The 14,674-nt window shown below is 36.9% G+C and overlaps 4 protein-coding genes and 1 non-coding gene across 5 annotated transcripts; 2 read left to right on the top strand and 3 right to left on the bottom strand.

The window, feature by feature from the left end:
* Nucleotides 1–2,551: 2,551 nt before the first annotated feature.
* On the top strand, nt 2,552–4,633 carry LOC102606661 (tubulin alpha-2 chain). The gene is made up of 4 exons (XM_006482513.3): nt 2,552–2,864; nt 2,978–3,212; nt 3,308–3,678; nt 3,773–4,633. The coding sequence occupies exons 1-4, from the start codon at nt 2,772–2,774 to the stop codon at nt 4,424–4,426; spliced, it is 1,353 nt and encodes a 450-aa protein (XP_006482576.1). The 5' UTR covers nt 2,552–2,771; the 3' UTR covers nt 4,427–4,633.
* A 1,025-nt stretch (nt 4,634–5,658) lies between these two features.
* LOC112498651 (uncharacterized) lies at nt 5,659–6,078 on the bottom strand. The gene has a single exon (XM_025100131.1). The coding sequence runs from the start codon at nt 6,076–6,078 to the stop codon at nt 5,659–5,661; it is 420 nt and encodes a 139-aa protein (XP_024955899.1).
* A 1,082-nt stretch (nt 6,079–7,160) lies between these two features.
* Nucleotides 7,161–8,201, bottom strand: LOC102630672 (40S ribosomal protein S9-2). Its single transcript, XM_006482510.3, has 3 exons — nt 8,138–8,201; nt 7,621–8,002; nt 7,161–7,515 (listed from the first exon to the last, which is right to left on the bottom strand). Exons 1-3 carry the CDS (start codon nt 8,163–8,165, stop codon nt 7,332–7,334), a joined length of 594 nt encoding a protein of 197 aa, XP_006482573.1. The 5' UTR covers nt 8,166–8,201; the 3' UTR covers nt 7,161–7,331.
* Nucleotides 8,202–10,325: 2,124 nt separating this feature from the next.
* On the top strand, nt 10,326–14,099 carry LOC102630361 (cullin-3B-like). Its single transcript, XM_006482509.4, has 2 exons — nt 10,326–10,542; nt 11,918–14,099. Exons 1-2 carry the CDS (start codon nt 10,382–10,384, stop codon nt 13,956–13,958), a joined length of 2,202 nt encoding a protein of 733 aa, XP_006482572.1. The 5' UTR covers nt 10,326–10,381; the 3' UTR covers nt 13,959–14,099.
* Nucleotides 14,100–14,494: 395 nt separating this feature from the next.
* On the bottom strand, nt 14,495–14,627 carry MIR2275A (microRNA MIR2275a). The gene has a single exon (NR_161544.1). It is a non-coding gene; the product is annotated as a microRNA MIR2275a (primary transcript).
* Nucleotides 14,628–14,674: the final 47 nt, after the last annotated feature.

Genomic DNA, 14,674 nt, shown 5'->3' with positions numbered 1-14,674 from the left:
TGAAGATTTTATCTTAATTTGGTTGTCAATATGTTGTCCTCTTTTGATCTTGATTCCTGAGCTTGCTTCCACAAGCATGCACTAACATTTTTCATAAATTAAAATTGGTTTAATTAAAAAAAATTGAGGTGTATCACGTTTTTTAAATGAGAGAATATAGAGATTATTTGAATATGTTTGCGAGTTAAAAATCACTTGATCGTAAGGAGTTTCATATTACTCTATCCAGAAACTAAGTGTGGAATATTGGATTAATGATTAATAAAGAGATAATCACGAAGTTAATTAAGAAGATAAGCTTGAATTAAAATTAAGTGCTACCAGAAGTAGCAGTGAATGCATTGCTAACAGAATGGACCACAATTTTGATGTTATGGGTTCTGATAATTATATAATTGGCTTTATTTAGCCGATAATTTGATGTAAAAATACGATTAGCTATTAAAGAAAAATTTGATTGTACATGTTGATCGGTCATCACACCTAACCAATAATCATTTGCTGGATATTTTTACAGCTTAAAAATTGATTGAGATCCCCAAAAGGCAAGCTGCCTGTGCAACACCTCACCTGTAGAACATGCAAATAATTATTGTTTTTGCTTTAAAAGTGTGGCTATGAGAGCTTGGACAGCTTCCCTGATACTATCCATTTAAATTAACTTCTCCCTCGATGAGCTTGAAAGTGCTTTTTCAAAAAAAGTGCTTTTTGATTGAAAATATACCCTATATAACTTGCATCCTTATTTCTTTTGGGTTTTTCCATATTTTTGCCAGTTTCATTCAAACAATACCAAGTATTTTACCATGTATTCTTTTTATTATTTAAACCTATGTTAGCAATACGAAAAGACAAAAAAAAAAGGTAGAAATTATGTGGTAAATCATGATAATAATTAAAGTTTATGAAAATGGCAATGGAAAATGGCCCCAAAAATGTACCCTACACAGCCAAACAAGCAAAACCCTTGTAACCATTGACATTGTGTGGGGGACCCTGAAGCGATCATAATCTTCATAATTCGACCACATACACCTTCCCAAACTTTCTGTTTTCGCTATCCTTTTTAAATCCAAATCATTCTTTCGCAACAATGAATAATGATCGTACCACAAATTTTGGGTTGCTTTTTGTCATGTGGAAAACTTATCAATGGCTATGAGTTTACAAAATTTATGACTTCATTTCATGCTAGGCTTTAGGTTACAAGCAACCTCCATTATCTTTGCTTAATTATTTGGCTTTGACATGATGAACTTACATTATATCTTCCACGACGGCATTCGATTTTTTCATTAAACATTTATATACACGAAACTTGTCGTCATTTTTTATAGTATGAGTATTCACATATTTTTAAATATAAAATTGAGATTAATCATTATTGTTAAACCCCAAATTCTCATGAAATCCGTCATTAAATTATCTACCCATTAATTTTTTTTTTCAAAAGCCCTACAAAAACACATAAACTATTCCCAAAAGGATGCAACATTAGTGTTGCTTACTTTGAACAGTTGTTTGCTGTTACACAGATCCATGGCCAAGAGTGTGCTGGCCAGTTTCCTAAAAGCCATCTCAATTTCAGCAGAATAAATCAAAATATTTAAAAAAAATTTTTTTTTTCCATGTTTTGTTATCAAAAAGCAATTTTGTTTTCCTTCTTGGGTCAAGTGAAGCATTTTTCCTTCTTCTTTGGTCAAGGCAAAGCATTTACTGAGCATTTACGTTTTGTTCACAAGCAACTATTTATTTCATAAAAACTCGGAGTACACAAGTTGACCCATTCGTGGGCAAGAATGTCCTGAGATCCCTTTCAATTTTGGGCCGTTAACATAATCAAAATGGGCCTTTCCGAGCCGAGCACGGGTTGCCACATAGCTAAACCATTTTATATTATTTTAAAATAATATTTAATTAGTTGTATTTTTTTTAATAAAAATGTGAGACCCAATTCAATTTCAACGCACAATCTAATTTCAATCTGAATGAGAATTTTAAATTTCAACACAAATATAAGCTCCTAAACCAAATATCACTCAATAAAAATTTTTGTGTCGTTTCGTAAAAATCAGTTCCTTCGGTTATCGCCGCCAATTGCCAGCCAAAATCAAGCAAAATGTAGAGTTGAAGTGGCTGTGACCAACCCCAACTTTTGAATTCATATGCGTGCATGTGTATGAATATGATTATATACTTTTATGAACCCAAAAGCTTAGAAGAACCCATTTAAATCAATAATTGTTTTTTTTATACTTTATACATCGTCAAACTGTTCGATCATCATTATTGGGAATGGGCATGGCCGCAAAGTATGAGAATGGTGAGCATCTTTTCTCTCTTTCAATTGATCAAATACACTTTTTTTTTACCTTTCTTTTCTTTAAAAATAATTAATTTTATTACCCTACATACTACCGACAACACTATGTATTAGGTCTCTAAGGATGGAGTTGCATTGATATGTTCTAAATTATGGGTGACCTGTAACACATATCATTGGGCTTGTTTTGAATTTTGGGCCCATATAGCTTTGGGGGCAACTCGATTGGCCCAAATTCTTTTCAAATTCCGACTCAGTAAGTCTGAAAAACGTAACGGTCGAAGCCATAGCTGGATCCCACTTTGTTTGTTTGAAATTCAAAAATCTGAACTTAATAGTCGTTTCAAACGGCTACTTCACAGCTCTCTATAAAACTTTACAATCTTATTTTTCAGCCACTCTTAATCTCGCAATTCCCGACTCAAATCTCTAACAAAATCACACAAGAATGAGAGAATGCATCTCAATTCACATCGGCCAGGCCGGTATCCAGGTTGGTAATGCCTGCTGGGAGCTCTATTGCCTCGAACATGGCATTCAGGTCAATTTTCTCACACCCTTTTCAATTTCCAAAATACCCATTTGATGCTTCTTTTTTTTTTAGGAAATCTTTTTCAAGTACTGATGTTTTTTTTTTTCTGATTCGGGGTGCAGCCTGATGGGCAAATGTTAAGTGACAAAACAGTTGGAGGCGGAGATGATGCTTTCAACACATTCTTCAGTGAGACCGGCGCCGGAAAGCACGTGCCACGCGCCGTGTTTTTGGACCTTGAACCAACTGTAATCGATGAAGTGAGGACTGGCGCCTACCGTCAGTTGTTTCACCCGGAGCAACTCATTAGCGGCAAAGAAGATGCTGCTAACAACTTTGCCAGAGGCCACTACACAAGTAAGAACGAAATTTAAAAAATAAAAAATCATAATTTCTCGTTTTTATGCAGCAAGTTTTCGTTTTTGTATTAAATTTATTGATTTGGTTTGCAGTTGGGAAAGAGATTGTGGATTTGTGCCTTGATAGGATCAGGAAGTTAGCTGATAACTGTACCGGTCTACAAGGGTTCCTCGTGTTCCACGCGGTTGGTGGAGGAACAGGATCCGGGCTCGGGTCTTTGCTCCTTGAGAGGCTTTCTGTTGATTACGGCAAGAAATCGAAACTGGGATTTACAGTTTACCCTTCACCTCAAGTTTCAACCTCAGTTGTTGAGCCTTACAACAGCGTTTTGTCCACTCACTCTCTGTTAGAACACACTGACGTTTCTGTGTTGCTTGACAATGAAGCAATCTACGATATTTGTCGCCGCTCTCTTGATATCGAGAGACCCACTTATACCAATCTCAACAGACTTGTTTCTCAGGTTATAAAATTGATAGCGAATCCTGGGTTGTGCTTGATTTTGTAAATTACAGGCTTTGAAATTAACCTCCACACTTGTGCTGTTGGTTATGCAGGTGATTTCTTCACTAACGGCGTCTCTTCGTTTTGATGGAGCCTTAAACGTGGATGTGACAGAGTTCCAAACAAATTTAGTCCCATACCCTCGGATTCACTTCATGCTTTCATCATATGCCCCTGTTATCTCAGCAGAGAAGGCCTACCACGAGCAACTCTCAGTGTCAGAAATCACAAACAGCGCATTTGAGCCCTCGTCAATGATGGCGAAATGTGACCCCCGCCATGGGAAATACATGGCATGTTGTTTGATGTACAGAGGAGACGTGGTACCAAAAGATGTGAACGCAGCAGTGGCAGCAATCAAGACAAAGAGAACAATCCAATTCGTGGACTGGTGCCCAACTGGGTTCAAGTGTGGAATCAATTACCAGCCACCATCGGTGGTTCCTGGCGGGGATTTGGCTAAGGTTCAAAGAGCTGTGTGTATGATTTCGAACTCAACGAGTGTGGCTGAGGTGTTTTCGAGAATTGATCAAAAGTTTGATTTGATGTACTCGAAGAGGGCGTTTGTGCATTGGTATGTGGGTGAAGGCATGGAGGAAGGAGAGTTTTCGGAGGCTAGAGAGGATTTGGCTGCACTTGAGAAGGATTACGAGGAAGTTGGTGCTGAGTCTGCTGACGGAGAAGAAGAAGAAGGAGACGAGTACTAGGCAGTGATATTGGATTTGTTCTTCTGCCAATGGACTCATTGGTCTGCCCTCGCTATAATGGATGATACCAGACTCATATGTAGCCGAACCTATGCTCTTTTTGCCTCTTTTTCGTGTTATATATTAGGCCCAAATGAGTTAACAAAATTTGCACTGTTTTCAACCTTTATTTATTATATATTTGAGGCACAAAAAGCTTTTATAGTATTTTTTTTTTAATATTCAACCGTCAGAGATCTTATTGATATGATGAGTAAATGATGACATAGTTACTTATTGTGGGGGCCACGTTTACCACTTGGCATTTTTTTTGGGTTGACACGCTATCTTAAACCACTACTCTGGAGTTATTCACAAATTGCCGAAATACCAACGATTTGCCATACACAAAACATATGATTAAACAGATGATGGAGTTTCTATTCACACAGTTTTATGTTCATGAAATTTGCTTTTTAGCTGTACACAAAAGACAAGACCCTTCTTCTCATTTTGGTTGGTCATACTTCTAGGGTCCTAGCAACAAAAGAAAGCTACCAAATTAAAAACCAGAAACAAAAACAGGAAAAGGTGAGCAAAAAGATTTTTGATTCCTCCTCTCGAGCATCACTCACACTGCCTCCTTCTCATCAGCCAATTCCTGCCAAAAGAACAGGAAAAACGGGTCAGCGACAGCCGGGTCTAAATATATCGGGATAAGGATTTCAGCCCGGCCCAAACCGGAGATTTCAAAAGAGAGAGATTTTTTCGCGGGAATCCTATTATTTCCTCGCTTTTCTAGGAAACCAAACAAGAAAGAAGGAAAGCAAGATTTTTAACAAAATCGACTAAAACGTGAATGGAAATAATCAAAAAACAAAATCAGCTTGAAGATACGATTTCCTTTTCCCCTCCTTTTCTGGGAAACCAAACAAGAAGAGAAAATTTTACGAAACCGAACAAGAAGAGAAAATTTTACAAAACCGAACAACGAATCTCTATTTTTCTCAGCATCCAAACTTCAAAAACGATAAAAAGCTACTGAGTTGGGAAAAAAAAAAAAGCTACTGAAGATTAGATTGTTTTCCCTCGGTTTCTCGGAAAGCAAACAAGAACGATGATTTCCCTTTTTTAAAGGAAAAGTAATACAGTAAAATCTTTGTTTTTTACTCCATTTTCTCAGCAACATTCAATGATCAGAAACTTAATAAACAAATAAATAAATAACGAACCTTGACAGATTAACAAAACCGTCAGTGCGAGGCGGCCTTGAGACTACTGGAACTAGCAGACTTGCCACTGAGAGGCGAGCTAGGCAAGATCGGCCTAGCAAAAACGACTACGTTCACGTGTCGTTCTTGGTAACAGTCACTCTTCTTTCTATCAGAATCGATATCTTCTCTAAGAAGCAACTCCTCTTCTTTTACTCTCAGGACCTGACTGTGAACGAATCCTCCTATCTTCTTCCTCCCGAAGTTGGCCACCGATTTCGGCGACTCCGACTCCACCTCCTCCGTCGACGACCCTCCGCTCTCCTGATCGACCTCCGCCTCCGGCACCTCCGTCCTCACCTTCCAAAACGGGAAACCGCTCTTCTTTTCGCCGATGTTTCGGCCAACAAGTTCAAAGGAATCCATCGACACCGACATCTCGTTCACTGGCTTCACAGTCATGATCATCAAATTCTTTGATCGAGTGATTTGGTCGACAGCAAAGGATTTATATAAGAAGTGGAGTCTAGAACGGCGCGTTCTGGAAGAGAGTTACGTGGGGGATATAAGCATGTGGGTGTATGACACGTGTCCGAAAATTGACTAACAGACATGTGGTGAATATACTCGGCCAAAGAAACCGTTGCCGTTTGGGTAGCAACAAGTCTTGGATCCTTTAAATCGCCGCCACGTCAACACGGTCCCCAGTGCCAGGTCAGTTTAGTTACGATGGTTTTAGTTAATTAAAAGAGTTTAGGTTAATTGGGAATGCTACAATTTATGAAGTGTAAAATCAGCATTGGTTGCCACATCAACATCAAATCTTGAATTAGATGTTGATTGTGTAATCGGGTGGGCAAATAATTGGAGTTGTTGATAATTAAATATGATTTTTTTTGTCATCCACGTGGTGTGGATGGATGAGATCTAGCCATCTGGTGTGAGCCTGGAGACCCGGACGGATATTGGGAAACACGTGTCGTTGATACGTGGGACCGGGAGATATTAATTGGGTCAAATTTGTCTTTGAAGAGGTAGGCAAAATTTGATTAATAAACGTGGTCAAATTTGATTAGCAAAGGCAAAACTGCAATTGGCCATGGCTTTCACATGATAACTGAAAGATCTTTGTAAGGAAAATCACAAGGAGCCCCCAAAAAAAAAAAAATTAATTGTAAAATTGTATTAATTGAAAAATAGAGATAATTTTTTCTTTAATTTAAAAATATTGTCAATTTTTTATGTAACACTGTAGTATCATATAATTTTATAATTATTTCTCGGTTATTGTGTCGATTTTTTTTTTTTTAAATTTAAAAATCAGTACTCTCTTATTAAAATTGTTTATGCCACGAGCAGGGTCGTGAGGTAAATGTTCGAGTTTCTCGCGGAAACAAAGTTGGATTAAAAATTTATTGAACGCGTCCGTGCGCCACCCGTCAAAAAATAAAATCAGCTCTTTCTTTTGTAACTAACATGACGAGAAAAGTAGAAAGTTTGGCAGAAAGGCAAACCAGCATGCACGCTTATTGGAAAGAAGAAGATGAAAATAAAAACAATAATTTTATTCACTAACCGCATGCTTCTAATTCAATCAAGCAAAATAATAGTAGTAATAATAATAACAAAGATGGAGGTCTCAAATGGCGATGACTATATAAATAAAAGAAATTAATTAAAAGAGCAAGTAATGGTATAAATCAAATTAATTAAATTTAGTCCTCATCGTCCTCGTCTGCCCCACCGGCAGACTTCTTAGCAGCGGCCTTCTGTGCCTTTCGCTTGACCCTTCCAGGACGGCCAGTTTGTGTGAGGGAACTTGTCAGAGAGACTCCGACATGATTTTGGGCGTCCACTCTCACCAGGAAAGACGGTATGTTCACAATTTGCCTACCAACCCTACACGTTGTACATGCAAATTAACCAAATTGATTATTTATATAAGTGAAGAATTGGATAAATAACACAAATTAATTGATTGAATATAAATGTATGCAGTGGTACCTGATGTGCTTCTGCTTAATGAGGACGCGAGCATGATGAATAGACTTGGCCAAACCAGCTTTGAAGACGACGGTCTGAAGACGGCGTTCGAGGAAGCTCTCGACAGTGAGGGCCAAGACGTAGTCAAGTTTGTTCTGAGTCGCCTCCAAAAGGCCGTACCTAAACATCCTGCGAAGGAGGGCCTGGCCTTCAAAGATGCGGCGAGGGTCCTTCTCGTCCAGAGTGAGAAGATCCCTCGCCGCGTTGCGAATCCGACTCAATGCATACTGAACCCTCCACAGCTCCCTCTTGCACCGCAGCCCGAAACTTCCCACCAGCCTCAGCTCGGCATCTAAACGCTCCTTCTCGTACGGACGACGTGGCTTCTTGAACGTCTTCCCATCTATTAATCCAACACCATTAATTTATTATTATTTTTTTTTGGAATTACACAAACAAAGATTAATTACTTATTATTAGTCAAAGACCCACATTCACTGTTATATAAAAATGAGATCGAGAGAGAAAGAGATCATACAGTTGCGGTAGAAACTGACGTGCACCATGCCTCTGTGGGCGAAATGTAAACGAGGAAAAAAATATCAAAATGATAATTGTGTGATTATTATTTTATAGACCAATCCCATTAAACCCCTGAAAGACAGCTTAAAGCTTTTGAGGCCCAAATTGGGCCCTGATAAGTCATTTTACCCCTTTTCATTTTTATTTTTTATTTTTTGACTCAATAAGAAGTCAAGAAGAGTAAAATAAGTTAAATAATTAACGAAAAGTTGGATAATTATGGATTTTCCTTCCTTTTTTTATATAAATAATGTTGGATAATTATGTATATTCCAAACACTAAAATGTAGGTCAAAGTTTGTTAGGATAGAATAAAAAAACTGGCGAAGAATATGGAAAGCTGTTAATGTTCAAAATTTTTATTGTTGCACACTGCTCTTTAAAACTAGAATATGTAAACACTAGAATATGTCACATTATATGTCCTAATTCATATGACAAAACTAATAACTTCTAAACCACAACTGACTAAATAAATAAATAAATAAATAAGAGTGATAAGAGTAATAAATAACTAATTAACTATGGGTTTCTTCACAATTGTTGGTAAACACATAGATGATTATCAAGTGGCGCTCAGGTGTGGATATTTGGAAGAATTTAAAATGTGAACGAACGAAGTTAAAAGGCAGTAAAGACACGAGTTTCGATTCTGCACCAGTAGACACGAGTACTGTGGGCTCTGGTTCTAATTGGACTCCACACAATTTAATTGGACTCTATCTCTCTGTCTAATTGGCCCATCGAGAAGCTTAATCCATACACATATGCACATAGATATATTCTGATATTCAACATACCATACATGGCCTAGCATAAATTGAAAGAAGAAAGAAAAAAAAATGATTATAAATGGAAGGGCAAAAAAATCATAAATTGAAACTGTAACAAAAGATTTTAAAAGACTAATTATCTCGGTAAAATTTAAAACATGCTCTTGAAGGGATTAAGGCTTAATAAATAAATATTACCTAAAAATGAAAATATGAGAAGGATACGACCCCAAATAGCAGGTTCTTCTGTTGAGAATTATCCTTCTCCATCCCTAAACCTTCGCTCCAAACAGTACGGGAGCCTTTCAACTCGGACTGCTCACACTCCTAACCCTAGAGCAGCAAGAGCTCATTACTGTGACACTGTATAATCTAGCAAATCATCCTTTTCTTTCTATTACACGCTTTTATTTATTAGTTACGACCTCCCACTTTTTCTTTTTCTTTTGGACAAAATAATTGTCGTATTCTTTAATCGAAAGAAGAATACGCCGTTATTTACAAAACAATTCTTTTTTATCAACATAAAAAATAGCAAGATTTAACTATACTTCATACTACATTTGAGAAGAGAAACGGAAAAGAGAGTGGAAAAAAAAAAGATATAACTTTTTATAATTTAATTGTTATCGCAATATATATTTTGCTTATGTTGAAATTCTCTTTATTTATGCACATAAATCGTTTTATCTAAGCTAATGACACAAATGAGAAATGATTTTTTATTTTATTTTTTGATAATATAAATCTTAATCTTCTTCTCACATTTTGCAGCTGTCTAATTACAACAAGAAACTATAAAGTAAAAAACTTCTTAATTAATAGTTATATATATTAATATATACAATTGGATTTTAAAAAGTCACTTGAGCACTTTACAAAGAAAACATTAACATAAGATAACCGTTCTTTACGGGAAAATCCAAAATATATACGCATGACAAATTAAAAATTAGTCAATTTTTTTTTTAAATTACGATTACACATTCATTATTGAATGATAGTATACCTATAAATTATTGTATAAATTGACATGATATTATATAATTAGTTGAGTGATAATATAAAACAATAAAAATAAATTATATGATGCCATATCAATTTTATATAACAGAGTTCGTGGCTGTATTAACAGTTTTACAAGGATCGGAATGCTTTAAAAAATTTATAAGAGGGGCGAAATTTGCAATATAAACAAAGATAAAGTAACAAGTGTTTTTTAACAAGTGGGCCGAGCAAGGTATTAAAGCTTGTTAATTGACTCGCTGTGGCCCTCAAGTCCAGCTCACTAATTCGGGTCAATCTGTCTAAATCGGGTTACCAGCTTCAGATTCGGGTCAAAAATCAAAATTGAAGCTTTTAAGTTTAATCGAGTCGTTTGCAAATTTCTTAACTAAAAGAAAGCGAGTGAGAGCGATTGAGAAGAGATGAGTGCTCCGAAGAAGAGGACTTTCCAAATAGAGGCGTTTAAGCACCGGGTCGTGGTGGATCCAAAATACGCAGAGAAGACATGGAAGATTTTGGAGCATGCGATTCATGAGATTTACAATCATAACGCCAGTGGGCTTAGCTTTGAGGAGCTTTATAGGTCCTTTCCTTTTCTTCTTTTAGCCTTTTATGCTATATATTTTTGTGGATTTTTGTATTTATGTGCACAGTGAGTGTTAATTGATTGATTAAGATTATTAGAGATTGATTGCTTTAAAATTGTGTTTTGGGCAAATTTTTTTTTTTTAAGTGATTATGTTTGTAAATAGTAAGTTACTTAAACAATCGGGTTGTGTTCGTTTAGTGTTGCTGAGAATTGGTTAAACTTTGTTGAGATGATAGTATGGTTGAATTTTGCATATTGCTACCATTTTATAGATTAGTTTTAGTGCTATGCTAGGGGTAATTTATCGTTTTACTGATTAGTTCTCGCATCGAAGAATACTTTTCTTATCACAAGTGAATTAATGCCATATCTGAGATTGTGTTTTTGTGATTTTTAATCCATTTTGTAACAAATCACTAGTTTTCAAATACAAGTAAGTGGGTGGGTGGTTGATAAAGCATTCATTGCCCAGTAGAAAAGGGTTTTGAAAAACATTTTAGCTATTATGTTAAGCATGTCCTAATGTGTAGATGATGCTTAATGTTTTATTTCTCCCTATTGCTGTTGTTCTTGAATTTGTATGATATGAGTGGTGATGTGCTTAGATGCTTGTAGTTGCTGATGGAAAGTGTCTGGACTTAGAATACATTGAAAATGCTAATCAGAAATGAATTACCTGTGTATTCTTGATATTGGTTGAAGTTGATAGTTTATCCTGGGCAATTAAGGTCAGTAGGTGAACATGAAGTTTATGTGCAGGCCAGCTATTGTGCTGATCACAATATTTTTGCTTGTTAGACTAGTTGAGACAAGTTTTCTAACATTGTTCTATCCACCTTATGTTACCGATAACCATTCTCTTGGATATCCATGGGACTGGATGTCTCTGCAAACAGGGGTTCACCTGTCAATGTTACCATTTCTTCTCTATTTGGGTAGATGTTTATCTGTGACCCTTTTTTTTTCCCCTTTTCTCTTTCTTTCTTCAGACAAGTTATCTACCCTTGTTCCTTTGATCTATTTGCTTTTCTCAGAGATTACCTTCCTTTGCATCAAATGTGATGTCTTCTCACGTTGTTGGAGTCATCTTCGTGTTTGTTGCTACAAATACAAACTTTACTGATTTTCCTGGATATAGATTTATTCTGACGGAATAGACTATTTTCTGGGATCTGGTCCTTTTTTGAAATGTTGTATTGAAAACATTGAATATTTTTTGTATCCTCAGTGTGGCTTAAAAGGTGGTTTTCTGGATCTTTATGTTTCTCTGCCAATTTCCCCTTATTATGATGATTTCATGCATCTCATTCGCTGATACCTAACTCAGCCTGAACCATTCATACGTCTTGTTTATGTGTAATTCAATCAGGAATGCCTACAACATGGTGCTGCACAAATTTGGTGAGAAACTTTACTCTGGACTTGTGACAACAATGACTTTTCATCTCACAGAAATATGCAAATCAATTGAAGCGGCTCAGGGGGGTCTATTTTTGGAAGAACTGAACAGGAAATGGGCGGATCATAACAAGGCTTTGCAAATGATCCGGGACATATTGATGTACATGGATAGGACATTCATCCCAAGCACCCATAAAACCCCTGTACATGAGCTAGGGTTAAATCTGTGGAGGGATGTTGTTATACACTCCAGCAAAATCCAGACTAGGCTACAGGATACACTTCTTGAACTTGTGCAGAGAGAAAGGAGTGGTGAAGTTATAAACAGGGGCTTGATGAGAAACATTACAAAAATGCTGATGGATTTAGGTTCTTTTGTTTACCAGGATGACTTTGAGAAGCATTTCCTCGAAGTCTCAGCTGATTTTTACCGTCTCGAGTCTCAAGAGTTTATTGAGTCCTGTGATTGTGGAGATTATCTTAAGAAAGCTGAAAGACGTCTAAATGAAGAAATGGAGAGAGTTTCTCATTACTTGGATGCTAGGAGTGAAGCCAAAATAACTAATGTCGTCGAGAAGGAGATGATTGAAAGTCACATGCACAGACTAGTTCATATGGAGAACTCGGGCTTGGTTAATATGCTCGTGGATGACAAATATGAGGACTTGGGAAGGATGTACTGCTTGTTTCGTCGGGTACCTAGTGGACTTATTTTAATAAGAGATGTGATGACTTCATACATTCGGGATACCGGTAAGCAGCTGGTTAGCGATCCAGAAAGATTAAAGGATCCTGTAGATTTCGTTCAACGCCTTTTGGATTTAAAGGATAAATATGACAAAGTTATCAATTCAGCATTTAATAATGACAAGACCTTTCAAAATGCTTTAAATTCATCTTTTGAATACTTCATTAACTTGAACTCTCGGTCTCCGGAATTTATTTCATTGTTTGTGGATGACAAGCTCCGAAAAGGACTAAGAGGGGTTAGTGAGGAGGATGTGGAGAATGTGCTTGACAAGGTCATGATGCTTTTCCGTTTCCTTCAGGAGAAAGATGTATTTGAGAAGTATTACAAGCAACACCTTGCCAAGAGGCTTCTTTCTGGGAAAACAGTCTCTGATGATGCAGAAAGAAGTTTGATCGTTAAACTCAAAACAGAGTGCGGATATCAGTTTACTTCGAAATTGGAGGGTATGTTCACTGACATGAAGACATCTCAGGATACAATGCAGGGATTCTATGCCAGCCTGGGTGCTGAGTTGGGGGATTCCCCCACACTAACCGTCCAGGTTCTCACTACAGGTTCTTGGCCAACTCAACCAAGTGCTACATGCAATCTTCCTGCAGAAATCATGGGAATATGTGAGAAATTCCGTAGTTATTATCTTGGGACACATACTGGACGAAGATTGACTTGGCAAACCAATATGGGCACAGCTGATTTGAAGGGAACTTTTGGAAAAGGCCAGAAACATGAGCTGAATGTTTCAACTTACCAGATGTGTGTACTGATGCTATTCAATAGCGTTGATCGGTTGAGTTACAAAGAAATTGAGCAGGCCACAGAAATACCTGCCCCAGAATTGAAGAGGTGCCTGCAGTCGCTGGCCTGTGTCAAGGGTAAGCATGTTCTTAGGAAGGAACCCATGAGCAAAGACATAGCTGAAGATGATGCCTTCTTCTTCAACGACAAGTTCACAAGCAAGTTCGTTAAGGTTAAGATAGGTACAGTGGTTGCACAAAGAGAGTCTGAACCGGAAAATCAGGAAACCAGACAAAGAGTGGAGGAAGACAGGAAACCCCAGATAGAGGCAGCAATTGTAAGGATCATGAAGGCAAGACGGGTGCTGGATCACAATAACATTGTTACTGAAGTCACAAAGCAGCTGCAATCTCGGTTTCTGCCGAATCCAGTTGTAATTAAAAAAAGAATAGAGTCCCTAATTGAAAGGGAGTTTCTAGAGAGGGACAAAGTGGACAGGAAATTGTACCGATACCTTGCTTGAAAGAAAAAAAATGTTAGTTGTGTCACTTTCAGGGCTTTTTAACGGGGTTTTGGAATTCTATCCTCCATTTGTAAGATGGAATACTGTTCTCGGATTACCTACAGGTTCAGGTCAATTTTACTTCATATTTGTTGTGTTTCATTTTCTGCCTATTCATTCAGTCTTAAATTCCAACCAAAAAGATCCAAGGCCAAGCTAAATGTTTGTTTTTATCCAGTTGTTGTGATAAAACTGCATGGTGATGAAAACTTAAATTGGGCTATTAGGAAACAAAATATGTAACTTTTATTTCAAAGTGAAGAACTTATATTTGTACTTAGTAGTTTGGAAGTTGGAGGTAAGATTATAGAGGAAACTAAATAGAATGTTTAATTCTACTAATGTGTCTAGCTTCCTCTAATTCTTACTTACAACTTGTAAAATGCCTGAACACTGCTTCGCTGAAGATCTATCGTTTCAGTTTTGAAGCTGAAGAAAAGATATTGGAGTAAACCAAGCACAAGTTTTGATTCACCAATCCCTGCAGCTCAGAACTTGGTTTATATATATAGTTTAGAAGCTGGAGATAAGATATTGGAGGAAACTAAACAGCAACTGAATATTTTGATCTTACTAATCTGTTTAGTTCCATCCAATTCTTACATACAACTTAGAAATGCAAATGAAGGGGAGGAGGTGGTTGAAACATTACAACTTCCTCTTTCTGCCATTGAACT

This window comes from Citrus sinensis, chromosome 6 (genome assembly GCF_022201045.2).
Source record: "Citrus sinensis cultivar Valencia sweet orange chromosome 6, DVS_A1.0, whole genome shotgun sequence".
Taxonomy (NCBI): Eukaryota; Viridiplantae; Streptophyta; class Magnoliopsida; order Sapindales; family Rutaceae; genus Citrus; species Citrus sinensis.
The sequence above is the reverse complement of the archived record's forward strand: the minus strand, read 5'-3'. Positions and strand labels throughout refer to the sequence as shown.